Source organism: Spermophilus citellus (assembly GCF_964194105.1).
Source record: "Spermophilus citellus genome assembly, chromosome: 3".
NCBI lineage: Eukaryota > Metazoa > Chordata > Mammalia > Rodentia > Sciuridae > Spermophilus > Spermophilus citellus.
This window is the reverse complement of record NC_138184.1, coordinates 38,488,642-38,509,547: the sequence shown is the minus strand read 5'-3', so window position 1 is coordinate 38,509,547 and position 20,906 is coordinate 38,488,642. Positions and strand designations below refer to the sequence as shown.

At 33.9% G+C, this 20,906-nt stretch overlaps 1 protein-coding gene across 2 annotated transcripts in view; it reads left to right on the top strand.

Moving 5' to 3' along the window:
* Positions 1-20,906, top strand: part of UBE2E2 (ubiquitin conjugating enzyme E2 E2) — a 304,899-nt gene that overhangs the window by 260,922 nt on the left and 23,071 nt on the right. For both annotated transcript variants that reach the window (XM_081283521.1, XM_081283522.1), the window contains exon 5: positions 4,201-4,348. In XM_081283521.1, coding sequence (XP_081139647.1) covers positions 4,201-4,348 — 148 coding nt within the window. The remainder of the gene's footprint in view (positions 1-4,200; positions 4,349-20,906) is intronic.

Genomic DNA, 20,906 nt, shown 5'->3' with positions numbered 1-20,906 from the left:
GGGAGTCATGTAAACCCCATTTATAGGCAGTAGATCTGAAGTTCTGGAGGCCCAGAGTTGAGATTGGCATCTGAAACTGGAGGCAGTCTTGTTGAACAGTGCCTTTAATGTGTGGGATCCTACTCTGACTCAAACTCCAAGTTGATAGTTGTCAGAATTGAATTAACTCAGCTAGTGTCAGAAAATTTGTTGTTAGCGGTAAACTTTGCCCCGTATTTGGTCACAGAAGTGTTTTATGTTGAATGTGAGAGTAGGATAAACAGTTTGGTTTTTCATATCTCATTGAAATGCAGATGTCCTTCAGTGGGTAAATGGTTAAACTGGTGCATCCATACCGGGAACTATTGGGCAATAAAAAGGAATAGATTATTGACAAATAACAGTGGGTGGCTCTCAAGAGAATTATGCTGAGTGAAAGGAGCCAATTTCAAGGGTTACAAAATATAGAATTCCATTTCTAAAGCATTCTTGCAGTGTGCATTATAAAGATAAGAAACAGAGTTGTGGTTGGTTGCCAGGAATTAAAGAAGTAAGAAAAAATGATAATTGTGGCTATCAAAATGTAACACTATAAGGGTATTTTTGATGGAACTGTTCTGTATCTTGACAGTATTGAGGGATCACACAAACACAAAGTGAGGTAGCATAGAACTAAATAGTCATGTGCGTAAGTGTATACAAAACTGGTAAAATCTAGGAAATGTCAGTGGACTGTATTAATGTTGGTTTTCTGCACTATACTATATTTATACAAAATGTTGCTAATGAGCACAGTCGAGTAAGGATATAGGTGTTTTCTCTGTATTAGTTCTTATAAAGGTATCGTAATTATTCCAAAATTTAAAAAAAAGAAAAAAAACAGGCATAGAAGCTGAGTACTAGAACACTAACTTTTTGGATCAACAAAATTGTGTGCATATTCTGGCTGTATCCCTTACCACCCTTGCCACCCTTGAGCCAGTTCTTTAACCTCTCTATGCCTCAGTTTCTTCATTTTTAAAAGTGGATACAATAAAACTTTACTCATGAATTTATTTTAACGATTAGCTCAATAAATAATATCTGATAGTTTTTTATATATATAGAAAAAGAGAGACAGAGACAGACATTGATGGACCTTCATTTTATTTATTTGTTTGTTTCTTTGTTTATTTGTGTTTCTGGAAATCAAACCCAGGTCCTCACATGTGCTAGGTGAGCGCTCTACCACTGAGCCACAACCCCAGCCCTATCAGAGAGGTTTTTAAAATACTGTTACATAAATATAAACCTCTCATCATTTATGTTGGATAATAAAAATATTTTTCTTTCTTTTAACACTTACAATAGGAAGCAGTCTGACTTCTCTGTGGAAATTTTTTAATTATTAGGTATTTCCTTTTTCATTAAATTCTGTTCATGTCTTTATTTCTTCTTCCCTGAAGTTTACTGTTAACTCTTCTATTTTTCCAAGTTGTCTTTCTTCCTTTCCTAATATATATATTAGAAACTATAGATAACCTCTTTTTTCTTGCTGTCTTGACTAAAGTCACAAATTTTGATATTGGCAACACAACATTTTCATTGTCAGTTGGCTATAAATCACTTATTTTTTTTTCTTGATCAAAGAATTATTTACAAATTGTTTTTCAGTTTCCACACATATCATGGGATCTTTTGTGTGTGGATTGATTACATTATGATCTTAATATCAATTATTTGAAGTATCTTAATCTTTCTTTAAGGCTTATATGTATGAATATGTATTCTTTAATTGTTGAATGTAAGTTTTATCTACACTCAGTCCCTTGATTTTGCTTATTTGCTTGTTCAAGTCTTCAGATCCTTCATACTTTTTGATCTAGTTGACCTACTAGTTACTGTAGTGAAAATGTTCCTCTCTGATTGAAGATATGTTATTTTCTCTTTATAATTCTGCCAGTTTTTGCTTTGTATATTTTGGGCTATATTGTAAAGTACAACAGATTCCTGATAAATGGTTCAACTTATTATCATTTAGTGACTCTCTATTCCTAAAGGTACTTTTTGCCTTAAACATATATTTGTAGTCATTTAAACTCTTTTTAGTTAGTGGTTTTCCTATTATGTTTGTCCATGGTTTTCAATTCTTAGGGAAAGCTAGACATGTTGGCTCATGCCTTTAATCCCATCTAATTGGGAGGCTGAGGCAGGAAGATTGCAAGTTTGAGGCAATTCAGCAAGATCCCATCTCAAATAAATAAATAAATAAATAAAGCCAGGCACAGTGGTACATACCTCTAATCCCAGCATCTAGGGAGGCTAAGGCAAGAAAATTGCAAGTTCAAGCCCAGCCTCATCAACTTAGCAAGCCTAAGCAACATAGCAAGACCCTGTGTCCAAAAAAAAAAAAGGCTGGAGATGTGGCTCAGTGGTTAAGCACTCCTAGGTTCAATCCCTGGTGCCTAAAAAGTAAAAACCTTAGGGAGACATTTTTCTCCCCAACCTAGAGCCCATGTTTTCTCTGACAAGTTTCTTTGCTGTCTCCATCCTTTACTTACTGAAAAACTGTATGTCCTAATTTGCATAAAGAATCTCAGTTCAAATCTCTTGCTATATACAGACCCAAGATTTCAGGCTTTTCCTCCAAGAGGGCATCACAATGCAAACCTTCATTTTATTAAGATTGACTACCATCCTTCACTCTCTGCCTTTCTATCCCACACCCTACCAGCACTCTCAGCTGGTACTATAATTTTTGGCCACTAGGGATTCCCCTGGCAGATTGAGCTATGCATTTTAAAGAATGTTGGTTATATTCTCTTCGATATTTCTAGCATTTGAGGTGTGTATCTGCGGGGAGATGTCAAGGTTATTTGGCCTGGCATGATGTCTTAAAGGCAGCTCTTTTTTTTTTTTTTTTTGAGGATATAAAGAAATAAGTTTAATCCATTCACAAAAGTTAAAAATAATTAATACTAGAGAAAATTATACTATTTGCTAAAAGGATTATCAAAGTTATAGCCTTAAAGGTAGCTCTTGAGTCTTAATCTAGCCTGAGATTGCTGCTGTGTTGTTCAACAACTGTTGATTTCTGAGATTTGACATCATATAAATTATATAAAATCCTGGTGTTTGGATGCTGGATTTCCTGGTGGGGTGTTAACACCTACAGGGATCTGTCATGTGTTTTGGTTTGGGGTTGTTTGTTTGTTTGCTTGGTTGGTTGGTTTTCTTGGTCCATAAACATTTTGAACTTAGGGTACTAGAAGACTGGTCTTTAGAACACCAAGATTTTTTTTTTATATATTTCAACTTATCAATTTGATAAGTTGAAATATAATATTCATAATCATAATAGTAGTGAATAGCATAAAGTCTTGATGATACTTATAAAAGGCTCAGATAGCCAAAAGTGGTTTGGACTATTTTCAGTTGAAATTATTTTTAAAGATGGTATAACATTCAAAATTATAAGGAAAGTATAGTGGTAATCTTGCTATCAAAAGTAGGCTATGCTAATATTACATTCAAAGTATAGAGTTCAATAAGGAAAAGTTTGTAAATTATAACTATTAACTACTATAGTAATTTAAGTAAAATAGTAAATTACAACTATAACACATAGTTCTGTAATCTAGGCAATTATTTACATACATGCCCTAGTTCATGTTTTAAAGTCATGTTATTGAATAACATTTATTTTCATCATATTAGTTATTCTCATGCTTTTTGGTGTTTGAGTGTTATAAATGTACAAAATCCTTACTTCAGAATTCCTGCTTGAAGGAATGGATTTGTTCTTCCATGTTTATGAATAAACTCTTCTACTTTTACATGTTTATTATATTTTAGTAATAAAAATTTCTTTAGTGAAGAAATGTGAAATAATTTAATAAAATAATTGGAATCCAACAAAAGTTTTCTTTGAAATTTTTTGGAGGCCGGAGTTACATTTCACTTCATGAACATTCTTATAACTGCATCGAGTGTAAATTCAGTCCTCAGAACATTACTTAAATAATAGGACTCTTCATCAGAAGTAGAATATCCTGATTTTATTGCTGGCATTTTCTGTACCCTGGATGACAGATTATGAATGTTGATTTTTTTTTTGTTTATTGATTGATTATTCTTGTGTGTATCTAAGGAAAATCAAGGTAGATTTTAACCAGTGTCTTGGACTATTTTGTTTAATAAAAGATGTGTCTACTTAAATAACAACTTTACATTTTCTTCTAGGTTACCTTCCGAACAAGAATCTATCACTGTAATATTAACAGCCAAGGTGTGATCTGTCTGGACATCCTGAAAGACAACTGGAGTCCAGCCCTAACCATCTCTAAAGTTCTTCTCTCCATCTGCTCACTTCTTACAGATTGCAACCCTGGTAAGAAACTTTACATTAGTATTGAATAGGCACTTTTCAAAACTTAAATACCCAACCTTGGAACTTGTTTACTGCTACTAATGCCACTACTTCTACTGTTATAGTCATTGATTTTAAGTTTACATAATATATAACTAATTTTTTTTAAGTTGAGTCTTCTCATTTTTCTTTTTAAGATCTATAATTGGCCCAAAAGGAAAAAGGATAGTGTGATAAAAATTAATGAAAAAAATCATTTTAGAGGAGAAAGTGCATTTAAAGAATGTATTAAATTCTTCTGACAAATAATAATAATAATAATTTTAATTAATAGTTTAATCTTTAATTAGATGCCTACCAAAAAATGTTAATTTGAGAAATGTGGGCTATTAAAATCTGATTACAACCAGGCAGTACCACACAGATGTGACCTTTTGGCATCTTAATAACCATGCATCCTGACAAGCTATTAGAACAAAAAAGCTGAATGGTCCTAAACTAGGAAATACAACTTCCCAGGAAAACTGAAGAATTTATGTCAAGGTCTTTGTGGCTTACTGCTGTGCTTAACACTGAAAGTTTTTAGTCCTGTGGTTTCCTAGATGTGTAAGTATGTTGTCTTTGACTAATTTCTTCTAAATAAAATACAAAGCAACCACTGATTTCTCTTTTTTTACATATTTGGTTTAATTTAAATTCAAAGTTGTTATAAGGTTCTCATTGATGTTCCCAATGGGAGCATGCTTTCTTGACTATTTAATTAGTAACTTTAATATTGCATGAAATCCTACTACCTTACATGTTTATGAATAAACTCTTCTACTTTTACATGTTTATTATATTTTAGTAATAAAAACTTCTTTAGTGAAGAAATGTGAAATAATTTAATAAAGTTGTAATGTATTTAAAATGTCAAAATTATAAATTGCTTTTAACACCAAAAGAAATCGTATAAGGTCATTATAAAATATTTTTTAAATTAATTCATACTTTACCCCCAGATAGTGAATTCTAATTGCTATACTACATAGACTTCCCCCTCCCTCCCTCCCTCCCTCCCTCTCTCTCTCTCTCTCTCTCTCTCTCTCTCTCTCTCTCTCTCTCGGGCGGGGGAATAGCAGGGATTGAATTCAGGGGCTCTTGACCACTGAACCACATTCCCAGCCCTATTTTCTATTTTATTAGAGTCAGGGTCTCACTGAGCTGCTTAGCACCTTGCTTTTTACTGAGGCTGGCTTTGAACTCACAATCCTCCTGTCTCAGCCTTTCAAACCACTGTGATTACAGGCATACACAACCACGCCAGCCGATTTTTTTCTCTCAATCATATTATTCCTATTTCAGTCTCATTTGTCATTTTGATTGTGTATAACCTCATTTAGAGGTAATGTTGCAAGAAGGCAAAGGCTCTTTTACTTGATACCGAGAGTCTTCTATGTGAGAATCTGTGAATTCTTACTTCAGAATTCCTGCATGAAGGAATGGATTTGTTCTTCTAGTACTGTCTCTCTCAAAGATTATTGTTAAATATGTTAGTGGGTTTTTTAAGGGTTTGGGAAGTTTAATTTTGTTTGGGGTTTGGCTGTCTCAAAAAATTACAGATGCATTCTACAAAGAAAAGAAAAAATCACTCCTGACTGAAAGAGTAAAGTACAATCAAATAAATTAAGGAGACATTTTGAAAATAATGCTTTTTTTTTTTTTTTTTTTTTTTTTTTTTTTTGAGTCAGGGTCTCATTTAGTTTCCTAGTCTAGGCTAGGGAGGTAGCTCAGTGATAGAGTCCTTGCCTTGTATGTGCAAGGCTCTGGATTCATTGCCCAGCACAGCCACACACACACACACAAAAAAAAAAAAAGCCAGGCATGGTGGTGCATGTTTGTAATCCCAACAGTTTGGGAGACTGAGGCAGGAGGATTTCAAGTTTGAGGCCAACCTAGCCAACTTAGCAAGACTCTAACTCAAGTACTTTTTTAAAAACTGGGAATGTAGCTCAGTGGCAAAGTACTCCTGGGTTCATTCCCCAGTACAATCAATAGATGGATGGATGGATAGATGATAGATAGCCAGCCAGCCAGCCAGCCCAGTCTGGCCTCCAACTTGCTGTCCTCCTGCCTCAGTCTCTCCAGTAGCTGATATTAACAACTGTGTATCATAACTAGTGAAAATAATACTATTAATAGTATTAATAGTAAGAAGTAGTCTAAAAATAATAATGGCCCTTAAAGCTATCTCAGCATAAGAATGGGATAGTATTTATAAAATCATGCTGACATTTAGTTTATTGCACTGCAATACATTATAAAAAGGTCTTCAAATTGGCACCTCACTTTTATGAAGGTCGGCATTTATAGATTAAAAAGTTATATAAACTAGTCAAAAAATCCATTTTTGTTTAATAGACCTCTTTCATACTGTTATCTGATTACATTTTAAACCTCTGTAGATTTTTTTCCTTCTTAGCTTAGATTGAAGTTCAATTTAAATCTATCTTCATATTATCACAAGTATATATTTGATGGATATGAATAAATAGATTGTCCTGTTACTGAAACTTTACTTTAACAAGAGAAATGTGATCATTTCAAAAATAGTCCTGCATGACAACACATATTTAACCAACTTAAAATATGCTCTCACACTTATCCCTACATAAACTAATTTTTAAATCTTTTTAATAATTTTCTCATAATTTACATTTGTCTCTTTCAAGAATTTTTGGCTCATTAAAAATAAATGTTATATTTTTAGGATGTGGCTATACATCCTTATTAGGATGATATGGATAGACAACAGACATGGATTTAAAAACCACCTCTACCATTTATTGGTTGTGTCACCTTGGGCTGGCCACTTCATTTTGCTCTTGCATGGTTTCTTATGCAAAATGGATATTATTACCAGCCATACCTAAGTCACTGGGTTCCTGTGAGTTTAAAATGAGATGCTATATGTGAAAGCCTTTTGTAAACACTAGTATGCTGTGTCTAATATTCTTCCCCGGAGTATTTCATACACCAAAAGGGCATACAGTAGATAAATATCCACTCAGTTTAATTTAATTGCAAGAAGATAGTATTGAATAATCCCTAACACCACCACATCAACATTGACATTCTTGGATTTCATAATCCAAGCCTAATTCTGAATTAGTAGTGCCTACTGTATATCTGTTTACGGTGGCAAACATCCAGACCAAACATAATCAGCCCATTGGTGATGGATACACCAAAACTATTCTGTTCCCAGTGCAGTGATCTAGGTATATCTAACTGCTGCCCTTATTAAACCACCATTTAATAGTGGTGGGTACTGAGCCTGATGACCACTCTTACTTGTCAGACATTACCTGAGCACCATAGTTTGGTTGTAACACAATAAAAAACAGAGGAGCACCAGAAGGGACTAAAGGATGATAAGATGAAATGGTCAGCATCAGCCTCCCAGATTCTCTGGATTTGGTTCTGCTTGGAGGATAGGTTTTAGCTAAGAAATCACATTGCCATTTGTCACAGAATGCTGTTATTTGTTAATACTCTCTTCTCAAGTCGTTATTCAACTGCAATAGCAGTTCATTTCTATTTTTGTGTCACCTTTTGATTTTTGCTGTTTTGCAGGTAGGGTTTTTTTTTTTTTAACCTCTTAGATGTTGCGTGGTCATCCTTATTATAAAATCTGTTTACATTTAGTTATTTAAAATATGCTTATTATGGTCTTCAGACCTATAAGAAATGAGTATTTTATTGCATGGATGGTGGAAAGGAGACCCTCATCATTATACATGTGCCCCAGATTTGATCCAAAATACCACCAAAAAAGAAGAAAAAAAGCTTTGCCGAGAACACTGACATTTATAAGATGAAACAAGGAGCCAAACAGTTTTCCTGTACCTGATGCTTTATTTTTCCTTTTCCTTTGCTACCAAAAGGTACTAGTTTCCTACTCTGCTACTGTTCTTTTTAAAGTATAATGAACTCATTTCATTTTAAGCGCATTTAAGAATCACCCCCACCTTACCCTACCAAGCATAGACTTTTTATGAGACAATTGTCAATTTGGGGGAAAAAAGCATTTGATGTTGAGCAGTTTTTATCAGAAATTTTTAGGCATGATAATGGAATCGTGATTATGAAAATTTTTTCCATACCCTTCCCTTTTAGAAGTGTATACAAATAAAATTTTTGGTATCTGAAATTTGCTTCAAAATAGTCCAGAAAAATTTGAGGTATGTAGGAGTATAGAAGATATCAAGATTGACCATTATCATTGTTGTCTCTGAGCAATGAGTACATGGATATTTGTTACTATTTTTTTTTATTTTTGAATATGTTTGAATTTTTCTAAAATGAAGATTTTTTTTTTTTTTAATTGCCAAAGATTAGATATACTCAGCAGTGTAATCTGTTAAGTATCTGTGATTTGGCTCTCTTCCTCTGGGAGTAGGTGGAGTCATTTGGGCCCCAACCTGGCTCCTTGTATTTCTTTCTCTCCTCATCTGCCTGAACCAACAGGGGCCTGTCTTAATAAGCAACCTTGACTTCTTTGCCACTCTTCAGGCAGGCAGTATCTGTGAATCCGGTCAAATGAAAAACTGGTCAGAGGACACCCACAAACAGTTAGGGTAGGGGAGCCATTCCCCCTCCTATCACCTTTCAAATGAAAATCAAGTATTGATTACCTCATTCTTATATTTATGCAAATCTTCATTAGAACAACAAATAGAACTAAGAATGGCAACTAATTAACCCTCAGCCTTACACAGTAATTAAGCTGAGGGTGAGCACAGCTGCAGCTTCACTGGTAAGAGCTTTATTCTTCTTAAATGGACTGAACAAATGAAAAGAGGATTTTACTCCCAGTGGCTCTGTTACAGTGATCTGTAAAAGGTCAGGAGAATGGCTTTTTTCTCATCTCCATCATCACAGCTCTTTGTTTCAGATCACTTAAGGCCTATTTTAAACAGCTAATGAAATTGTTATCCATAAATTGTCTCTGATACCATAGGTTTGATTATTATTAATCGCTTGTCTTTGGCCTGGTTATCATTAGACAATAAATTGTTATTGAACATTAAAGTTTTATAATTGGTAATGGATACTGGTGAATGGATACTACAAAATTGGATTAATTTTTTTCCACACATTTATTTTGTGTAGATTAGACTGTTTATGAGCTGCTAGACTGATGAACAGTACATGTAACACTTTCATAGGATTTCAGTGTGTTCACAGTGGCCAAGACCTTACTCCTACATAGCCCATCCTGCTATAATTCAGAACTGTCACAAACCATCTTCTTTAACTGAATATCAGGTGAAAATGAGAAGTCTGCTTGTTTCTACAGCAGGCCATATTGGCAGAAATGGTTTTTTGAAAGGAAATAAAAGAAAACAAATTCTAGCATATCCACTACAGTTGGCTGCATAGACACCAGCTTTCTTCTGATGCCTACAACTTTTTTTAAAATGAGAAACTTACAAAGTAGAAATACATGGCACAACATGTTAGCAAACATCTAACTTCAAGGTATTTATCTGGGAAGAATTAATTTCCAAATGATTACAAGCTGAAATGTTCCCAAAAATCATTCTAATCAGTACTTTCAAATATGGATGTAGATAGACTATAATTAATAGTCATTTAACTTTTTTTACAACCAGTACAAAGAACAAAAAAGCTTTTTAGTTATAAAGAGTTTACATTTTGGCCCCTGCTGATTAGGAAACATTAGTTTCTATTAATAAGTCTACTTGGTATTTCTAATACCAGAAGAGTAAATAAAGTCCAGAAAATTTGTATACTAGCTTAGCATTACCTGTGAACTGCTGGTACACTGTTGCTTTTTACCCGACAGGTTCCCACAGGCTTACTCAGATCAGTTTGGAAATGATGCTGTTCAATAATTCAGTACTGAGGAGGTACAGGAAAAAATCAGGATTCATTGATATAGATGAGTAAAATCAGAAAATACACTTCATAAATTGAAGAATATCTCTCTTTTGTGAATTAAAGATTCACAGAAGTGAATAAGCTTGGTTTAAAAAGTTAAAAAAAAAAAACAGGATCTTAGTTTGTCTTTTGTTGTTCTATTGTCCTTTTAGCAAGGAAGATCCTAGATATGATGTCAAATTTTAACCACAGGCAACGGCATCTCATTTAGTTTCAGGTACTGTACATTAAGAGTCATTGAGAAAGATGACAAAGTTCCAGCCTCATCATTTAGAAACGTTCATGTTAAGTAGATAATTAAGATATAATATGAAAATGGCAATTTCATAATACTCACTTTGACCTATTTCAAATTGTGAGCTTTAAATGCTATTGAAAGAATTTTCTTACATGTTCAGTTCATACAAATAAACTTATTAGTTAATGTTTTACAAGAGATACTGATACTGTATATAATAATTGTAGCCCTTTATCAGAGAATGATTTTCTAGGGAATACTAAATGAGAAAGGGAAGCTGTCATTACTTGATCATAGGTTTAGATATTGGATTGTCTTAATTGTGAAACAAATAACAAGCATGCCTTTTTGAGTTAGAGTTGCCAGGAAAGGATTGGTGACCTCAGAGATGATACCACAACAAAGCAAGAGTATCCTCTATAGCCCTTGGTATTTTGGTTTTGTGTGAACAAGTCTTTATTTACAGTAACTCAGGTTGATATTTTCCCTAAACATTCAGTTTGCTTAGGGAAAAAGAACATCAGTTGTTTATTATTTTTTGATAGGTCATTGTCCAGAAATTTTCATCTGCAAAATCTTTGTTTTGTTTTGTTTTCACATTTTAAATATATATCCTTGGTAAGTTTAATTCTTTTAAAGATGGTGAAAACTAGACTTTGCCATTTTTGCTGATATATAGGATGCATTGAAAATGTATGTTTCGGGTCTGGGGTTGTGGCTCAGCGCTACACATGTGAGGCGCTGGGTTCGATCCTCGGCACCACATAAAAATAAATAAATAAAATAAAGATATTGTGTCCAACCAAAACTAAAAATACATATATATATATATTTTTTAATGTATATTTAAAGTGTACCCTTGCTCTTTTGGAGATATTGTTCATGTTTGGTAGAGCAGAAATTACATGTTTATCATGTTTGTGTTTATTTTTTTCACTTCTGTTTCCCTAGCCTGACTCCCTGTCAACTTTGGTCTGCCCAGAAAGTGTTAACAGCATTCTTAAAAGTAGGAAAATGAATCCCTAGGGTGGCAATTTCTGATTCTTTTTAGGTTTTTTTGACCATTATATCAAAGACTTTTTGGACAGGCTAAATATTTTCATACAATATTTTTTAACACTTGTTAATTTTCTTGGCAGCCCCTTTTAGTTAAGATATTATAGTAAACTTCAAGAGAGGCTGCTGCATCAGAATTTTATTAATGTTAAATTAGCAAGGGTCAAGTTAATGATATGTTATGGAAAGGTGCAGTGTATTGCTGTGGGAGTCAGGCTACTAAATAAAGTTTTTGCTATTGTTGTTTTGTGTGTGTGTGTGTTGTGTTTGGTTTTATTTGCTATACTGTAGATTAAACCCTGGACCTCCTGTAGGCTAAGAAAGTGCTTTTCCACTGAGCTACATCCTCAGCCCTGTCTTGTTTTTCTACTTAAGGAGAACTGCAGATAGATTATGTAAACAACATGTTCAAATAATATGTATTTGAAATCCAAATATGCACTGAGGTGTTTTAATATGGAATTTGAGTTTGAAACAACAACATAAATCCTCTAACTTTTTATCTAAAGAGTAGATATCTTTATAGTTTATCTAGCTTTCAATGCAGCATTATATTTTATAAGAGAAACTCTAGAAGAGAGCACACAGTACTGAACTAACTGCAATTGTCTTATATGGACAAAACTTCCATATTATTGAATACATTTTCTCTTTTTAATGTAGGTATTTGAGATCATATGGTGTCTTGGAAAAATATCAAAATTATGAAAATTTGGTGAATTGATGTAACTCTACCAATGTCTGAGTCTGAGACCCTTACCAACTGAGCAGTTATCTTTACTTTTCCTTAACTCAGCTGTCCATTCAGTAGCTGTCCATTCAGTATCAACACTCAGTAGTTCTTTTTTTAATATATATATTTATTTTAGTTGTAAATGGACCTTTATTTTATTTATATATGGTACTGAGAATCGAACCCAGGGCCTCGTACATGCTAGGCAAGTGCTCTACCACTGAGCCACAACCCCAGCCCAACACTCAATAATTCTTACTCAAAAAAGAAGTTATATTCCTTGATAACACAATAGCATGTCTGTATTGGCTTCCCCCCCCCCTTAATTATTTTCATACTATCACAATAAAGACTTTCTCTTTTCTTAATATTTAAGAGATACTAGAGCTTAAAGTTTGGTTTGGGTGTTTTGGTTATGTCATACTGTGAAGAATTTATGTACTAAACAGTATAGGAATTCCATTTTTTAAAATGCTAATATATTTCTTTCCAAGAGAAACTCTAGAAGAGAGCACACAGTACTCAACTAACTGTAAGAAGAACTATGCTTCACTGGGGCAAAGTCACATAAGAGGGCCAGCCACCCCTGCTCCTAGTGGGAGGGTATATTTACCTTAGGAATGTGTGTATGTTTTTTCTTGGTAAGGTCTGATAGGGCTGGTATATTTAACTGAATTCGTAGTCAAAATATTGTGGATATTTTACAGTTGTAATTTATCATAGGAGTTCAAAAAGTTAGCCAGTGTCCAATTGAGTGAAAGTTTTTTAAGTGTAAAATTACTATTTAGAGTAAAATAAATTTTTGTTTGCTTATTTATTTGATTCTCCAGAAAGATGATTTAAAGTTGCGATATGGCAGCTTAGCAAAAAGACTTTGATTTATGTTGTGAGTTGCATTTGGGAGTAATTCAGGCCATGTGTATATTGGTGGTGTTCATGTCCCAGGGGTGATGTCTTAAGGTGAAAAAAAGAGGATTCTCAATATATTCCTTGATAACACAATAGCATGTCTGTACTGGCTTACCTCCACCCCCAAAGTGAAAATATTTTTGGGTTTGGGGACTTTCTGGTTTTTAGTTTTTCCATAAAAATGATCCCTGCTTCTTAAACTGTTTTTAAAGCAAGTATCTTTTAAAGATAAGTATTTAATTTTCATTTGAGGTTGTTTGCTTTAGGAACTCAGATTCAGTTGGACTCAGCAAAGTGTATGTCAGTTAAGTTTGTCTTATAATCTTGGTGTAAATTTAAACTCACCTCAATTTTTAACCCTGGCGTTGACCTACTTCTGCTTAGCATTTCTCTATGTATATTTTATTGCCCCATAGTTCATATAAATCTAGATGTGAGTTGGCTTGCTTGCTAGAAAGTCTATAGCTTTCCCTGCAATAATAATCTTTATTTTTGTTGGTTTGGAATTTGATCTCATTAAAAAGCTGCTATATCTGACTTAGGATGAAAATTATTTTCAATTTACTTTTTAGAAGATGCTGTCTGGAAGTTTACCTTCATAGGAATCACCTGTGATCTGATCTGTCCTGCTCTCTTGCATTCTGTTCTATTTACTGGGGATTGAGCTCAGGACTGTTGAGTCGTGTTAAGTATGACTGTGATAGAGAACACTGAGAAGGAAGTGAGAGGGCGGTCTGGATCAGTACCTGTCAATTTCTATACTATCCCAAAATGGAGGTCTTCTTCCACTAAAACCAAACTTTCTTACTAATAAGATTTAATAATACGTCAGTACTGTAGGTGTTTTTCTCCCCCTAAGTTATCTTCAAATCTTTTTATTGGATGTTCATTAGGGAATTGGGTAAAGCTATAGCTATATAGCTATATAGCTATAAAAGGATCTGAAAACACAAATAAGAAATTAAAAAGAGAAGCAAGTCCTCCATGTAAACAAACATTCTTTACTCCCATTTGAATATGTCTTCTACTCAGAACTATTTACCCAAGGAATGATTCAAAGACTTTTCTGTTGCATGAAGAATTTCTGGAGCCAAGAACATTTAGTTGAGATTTTAATGAATTTTTTTCATGATTTTTTAAATGAAAATAAAAGATAATATCAATTTTTAATTCAGAAGATTAATTCTCATTTTAGAGTAAAAAGAACATTTTTTAAATGATAAGGAAAAAATTATCTACGAACTATATATTTTAGCTCAAAGAGCTTTCCTGTTCCCCTAATACCCTTTTAAAAAACAGTTTTTGTTGGTGCCTTTTATTGGTTTGGTTTGGGCAGGGGTGGGGTTGTTTTGTAGTACCAAGGAGTGAACCTGTTCTCCAGCTACATCCCCTAGCCCTTTTTAAATATTTTAAAATTTTTGAGACAGAGTCTCCCTGAAAATTGCAGTAGCTGGTCTCGAACTTGTTATTCTGCTTTAGGTTTCTGAGTAGCTGGGGTTACAGGTGTGTGTTACCACACCCAGCTGTTTCTGTTTTGCTTTGGACCTCTGTTAACATCACACTAATTTAATGTTCAGTCAGCCACAATTTTAACCCTTATTATTTATTATTTATATGCTAACATAATGCTGCTTTTCTATAGTTTTATCCATGCTTTTTAAATGTAACATGATTTTATTTCTCTTATAATTTTATTGAACATATGTATTTCATTGCAAATTGTTTTGACTCTTCCTTGGCTAAGTGAGGTGTATAAATAAGAAATTAAATATTTTTGCTAGTGCTGCACTCAAGAAGCATATTTCATAGATACCCAGCACTTACCACTGGGTTTATTTACAGCTTCCCTCAAGAGATACATAACTGTGTCAGGCTTTGCTAAACAGGTTTGTTCCAACAAGAGTTATTTTTCCTGTGCCTGTTGTCTAGCTCTTCAGGAGGCTCTTGGTCTCCATGCAAACAGAAAGGTTTCAAATGTTATTCACAGGTTGGGATTTGCCTTAGGTGTCTTTTTCACCATTTTAAAATACCTTGAAATAGGGCTGGAGATGTAGCTCAATGGTAGAGTATGTGCTTTGAATGCAGGAAGCCCTGCATTCAATTCTCAGCAATAACAAAAAATAATAAATATAAAATACCTGGAAATGATGAGAGTATTAAATAGCCAACTGTGGCCTGTGTAATTCTTAGTTCTTCACCACTTGCCACTTTTGAAATTTTAAATGCTGTTTCTTTATTAACTAATTTATTTTGCAATTTAGATTTCTGTCCCCTTTCAGTACATATCTGTAATGTGGTTTTGGAATCATTCCAGTGGAATTTATTGTCATAAACACCCTTGCCTGATTTATAAATAACAGAACATGGATTTTACTTTGTGTAAATTCAAAAAGTAAATATATTTTACATTTGATAACAGTATATAACACCCTCCAGGATGGTGACTTCATTCTGTATCCAGAAGGATCCCTAAACTTAGAGCATGGTATCTAATGTCCTCAAGGATCAGATGTGAATAATAGAAGAGTGATGACTCTTCATGATTTGCATTTTATTTTTGGTAGGTTAATGCATATGTTTATAATGAGGAGATTTTGGATTTAGAATTGAACTAATTTTTTTCATGTGTTTTTTATTTTTTTAATTTGTTTTAATTAGTATATATATGACAATAAACTGCACTTTGATACATCATATAGAGAGTATAATTTCTCATTCTTCTGGTTGTGCATGATATAGAACCCCACCAGTCATATAGTTATATATGTATATAGGGTAATAATGTCTGATTCATTCTACTATTCTTCCTACCTTCATACCCATTCACCTCCCCTCACTCCCCTCTACTTAATCTAAAGTAACTGTGTTCTTCCCTAGCCCCCATTGTGAGTTAGCATTCGCATTTCAGAGAAAACATTTGGCCTTCAGTTTTGGGGAATTGATTTATTTCGCATAGCATGATATTCTCCAACTACAGCCATTTACCAACAAATGCCATAATTTCATTCTTTAAGGCTGAGTGGTATTCCATCATACATAGATAGATAATAGACAGACAGATAGATAGGTAGGTAGGTAGATAGATAGATAGATCATCACGTTGTTTTAACCATTTCATCTGTTGAAGGGCACCTAGGTTGGTTTCATATCTTGGCTATTGTGAATTGAGCTGCTATAAACATTGGTGTGGCTACATCTCTGTAGTATGCTGATTTTAAGTCCTTTGGGGTATAAATTAAGAAATGGGATAGTTGGGTCAAATGGTGGTTCCATTCCAAGTTTTCTGAGGAATCTCCACACCGCTTTCCATAATGGTTGCACCAATTTGCATTCCCACCAGTACTGTATGAATATACCTTTTCCTCACATCCTTGCCAACATTTATTGTTGTTTGTATTCTTGAAAATTGACTCTTTAAGATGAAACATTAGACTCTCTCCTCTACTTACAAATAGAAAATATACAAAGCAGTATGAACAACTGGTTTTTATTTGTGTTCTGACATCAGCTTGTTCATTGATTCCTTCTAAAGATGCCTCTTTCAGGAATACTGATCTTTTTAGGGTCTTCTGCCTCATTTTTCTAAGTCGTAATTGCATGTCCTTTTCAGTAAGTCTTATAATGCCCCTTGCTTGACTCACCAGTGTCAGACAGATCGTGAGTACAATGCAAGGTAGACCCTTAAAGGATTAAATCAAAGAAACCGTTTTTAAGCTGTCAGGAAAACCAATAGAAAAGGCAATTCAGATGAAGGGAATGAACCACATCCAAGTTTACTAAGTAGTATGATCCATATCTTTCACAACAGAAGCTAGTATATCATATAAAGCCCTTTGTGACCCCACACCTCCCATTCTTTTTTACTCACATGTGACTTGTCTCCATTAGTCCAGGGAATTCTCATTTTGCTTTACTTCTTTGAGTTTGTACTGTAAAAACAGTCGATCTGTATGTTTTTAGAGTCCATATGCATGAACTCCACCTTCACCTCAGTGCTTGATTTGTCTTCATCTACAGACCTAAAGTATGTCCCAATTCTCTATAAGAATCACTGCGTGGGGACCAAAGGCAAAGGAAGTGAACTAGCACATTGTTATTCCTTTAGGAGGAGCTTTATGGTATAGCCTGAGTTGCCCCTTCTTCCTTATCCCTTTCCCACTAATCTCTGTGTTTCTAGCCCCCTGATTTTGCTGCTGTTTATCTTACTATTCTCTTTCCCTTGACTTCTTTTAACCTTTCTTGCAACCAGGAAAATGTTTAAAAACAAAAAGAAGGAAACCCAAACTATATGTTTTGTTTTTATTTTAGAAGAGCTCTATTATTACCTCTGTAACCATGTGACTTACCTTGTCTTACCCCAGTATAACCTTGGAATATTTCATTTCACTTCATGTGCCAGATTTACTGACTCCTGTTCTTCTGATGTCCCTTCAACTCTTGATGTATTTATAGTGACAACTCTGAAAATGTGGCTGCACATTGCAGTAACATTGGGGTCCTTACCAATCTGTCAATTCATGCGTCTTAATGCCACAACCACTTTCCCTAGTTTAATGGGTTTTTTTGGTTTTTTTTATCTAGTTTGGAAGATATATTAAATATAATGTCCTATACTCTGTAAACAGCACTGCCAGAGCAGTATCATGCATATTATTATATACAGCATAATAATCTCATTTTGATGCTATGAACTTCTTTGGGTCTTAAGTGTTAAACACTGGGGTTGATCCATAGTGTTTAATATTTTGTATTGTTTATTTCTAAGCTGTTGACTTGGTCTTCACTGCATTTGTGCCTCATTTCTCCAAGTCATAATGACATGTTCTTATGTGCATCTTTTCAGCACACCTTATGATGCCTCTTGCTAGACTCACCAATCAGAAAGATCATGTTCAAACTGCAAGGTATAACCTTAAAGAATGATGAAGTCAAATAAACCAAATTTCACTGAGATTTAAAGCTGTCAGGAAAACTGGAGTTTTGACACAGCTCTCTCACTAACTAGCTTAGTTAGATAAATATATGCTCTCATTTGTGAATTGAAAGCTGTACTTTTGACCCTATCTGGTAGCATTATTGTAAGGGGGGGAAAATGATGTGTGTAGATCTCTGTAAACACTTTGAAAGATGTGAGTGTGGTTGTCTAGAATGTATTCAATTAAAGGCCCATATGTATCTGTGTTAAGTGTAATGACCTGACTTTGAGATGTCTGAAAAAGTAATTTAATTGCTTATATAATCCCTTAAAGTATCTTCTTCATAGATTTGTGAGTTTGTAGTTTTTGCATGTGATGGAATTTATTTTCAGTAAGTACATATTTTCTGTAAAAAAGGGGGGGCAACAAACAATGAATTAAGTCAAACTTAATTTCAATTTGCTTTAGGTTCATATCTTTATATTCTGGATAATTTAAATGTTTAAGATTATCTTCTATCATCTATAAAATGAATTATAAATCTCCTTCTCTATTCCCAGCACCCTTAATGCCCAAATTATATCCCCTGTCCATCTCCCACCTGACTGAAGAACTTTCCAGGAATCTGCCTTATTTTGAGCTCAAGACTTTTTACCCTGTCCTGCCACCCTGTCTTGTATGAGATATGTCTCAGGCCTAAAATACAACTTAAATATGTCAGGATTTACATTGGATGACAAAGTCCTGGAGGTCCGTGACTATGTGTAGTTAAGGTAGGAGTAAAACCTCATTGTTTAGAGCTAGGTTTAACTAAATTTAATTACTAAACTAAATAGACTTTATCTTAATTGGTCATTATGTTTTTAAAATACATCAATGTGAACTTCTGTTTCTGGCCATTAAGAAGCAACAGGAGGGGTTGGGGTTGTGGTTCAGAGGTAGAGCACTCTCCTACCATGTGAGAGGCAGTGGGTTCAATCCTTAGCACCACATAAAAATAAAATAAAGATATTGTATACACCTATAACTAAAAAATAATATTTAAAAAAAAAAAAGAAGCAACAGGAAAACAGACCCATGCTTCTACTTTATGCACCTAGGAAACTAGATACTGGAAAATAGGCATCCCAGGAGTACAGTCCCCAAGAGAAAAGAAACAAGTAAAGTGATCCTTATAGTTGCCAAGCTTTCTACTTAGGGGCAGTTTCCAAGCTGCTGTATAGGCAGAAAGAATTCAGCACTGTGGCTGAGTTGAGGAGACAGGCAGGAGCTTTGAAACACCCAAGTGGTCAATGTTAATGGGACAGAAACCCAGAGAAGAGGGACTGCACAGAGAATGCTTCAGAGACCTGAAAATGAATCCCCATGGGTCTGTGGTTAAGTTTGCATGTATTCCCCAAAAGATATTGCCTTAATGTCAGAATAAATTTGTTCTAACCACTACACTGGATCCATCCTTACGAATATAAAAGCCAGATAACTACTTATTAGGATAAAGTACAGTATTATTTAAAGGAATATAACAAATCCCAACACCCAACAGTGTAAAAATCACACTTTGTTTAATAGCCAATAAAGTATTACTAGCCACTTAAAAAGCAGGAAAATAAAATTCATAACCAGGAGAAAGTAAATACAAATGGGAGAGGCTAAAGTTAAATTTTAGTTGATAAAAAGGAAAGATTTTAACTTATTTACTAAACATTATTATGGTTTCTAACTATATTTTCAGATTTTTTTCAGTTTTTAACATCATGAAATGTGATACTTTAAAAATTGATTAGCATGTCTTTTGTTTAACTAGAGCCAAAATAATAAATTTCTTGACTATATTAGAAACTTACATTGGCTGTAATAGAAATGTACAAACGGATGTACTATTGAGACTTGGAATAAATGTTATTATCTTGACTATGCTTCGTGAACATTCTCTGTACCCCTTTATGGTTTCAAAGCTTCAGTCTTTTCCTTTCACATAGTCAGTGATAGTTCATAATTATCATACTTACTTATACTGTTAAATTTATGGAGAATTGGAAAATAGAAGCAACATGTTATAGAACTAAATAAAATTAATTTCCATCTTCTTCAGGAGTTTTAGTAAAGTTAAGGGTTGTCAACAAGGTCATTTCTGAGGTTCCCTCATGAGAGAAGGAAGCATAGGAATAGGCATCCACTAACCCCCAAAAAAGAGCATAATCTTCTTATTTCTTTTGTGTTTGTTCTAGAAGATAACAAGACTATTTTTGAGAGGTTTTTAATTTTATATTTTTAACTTGTGTATAATTATTTTACTAGATTATCACAGTGAAATATATTGTCATTGTATTAATCAATCAGAAGATTTATGGAAACTTTTTTGACACCAAGAGGGAAGTTCTTAAATGGTTGCAGTATTTTCTTCTTAAATGTTCTCTAATTTAACAGACTTAAATAGTTACAGAGATAGTGGGTGTTGTGCAATTGAAATAGTCGAATAAGTGATAACATTATTATCTGTAAATACTGTCATCCCATTTCCTTAAAATCTATTTATAGTGTGAATTTTCTATCTGTGGCCCAGGAGATGAAAATTAAATCTGATGTCATATCTTAGTTATACATCCATATGACCACAATTGGGTTCCCACCAGTCACTATTTCCTGGTTTCACTATCCATAAACATAAATATTACCATAGAAAACAACTTTAGGACAGGGTCTTACTAAGTCCCAGATAGTACCACATTATGAAGACTGCACTTAGTGCAGTGCCAGAGACAAAACAAATCCTTAGAAAAC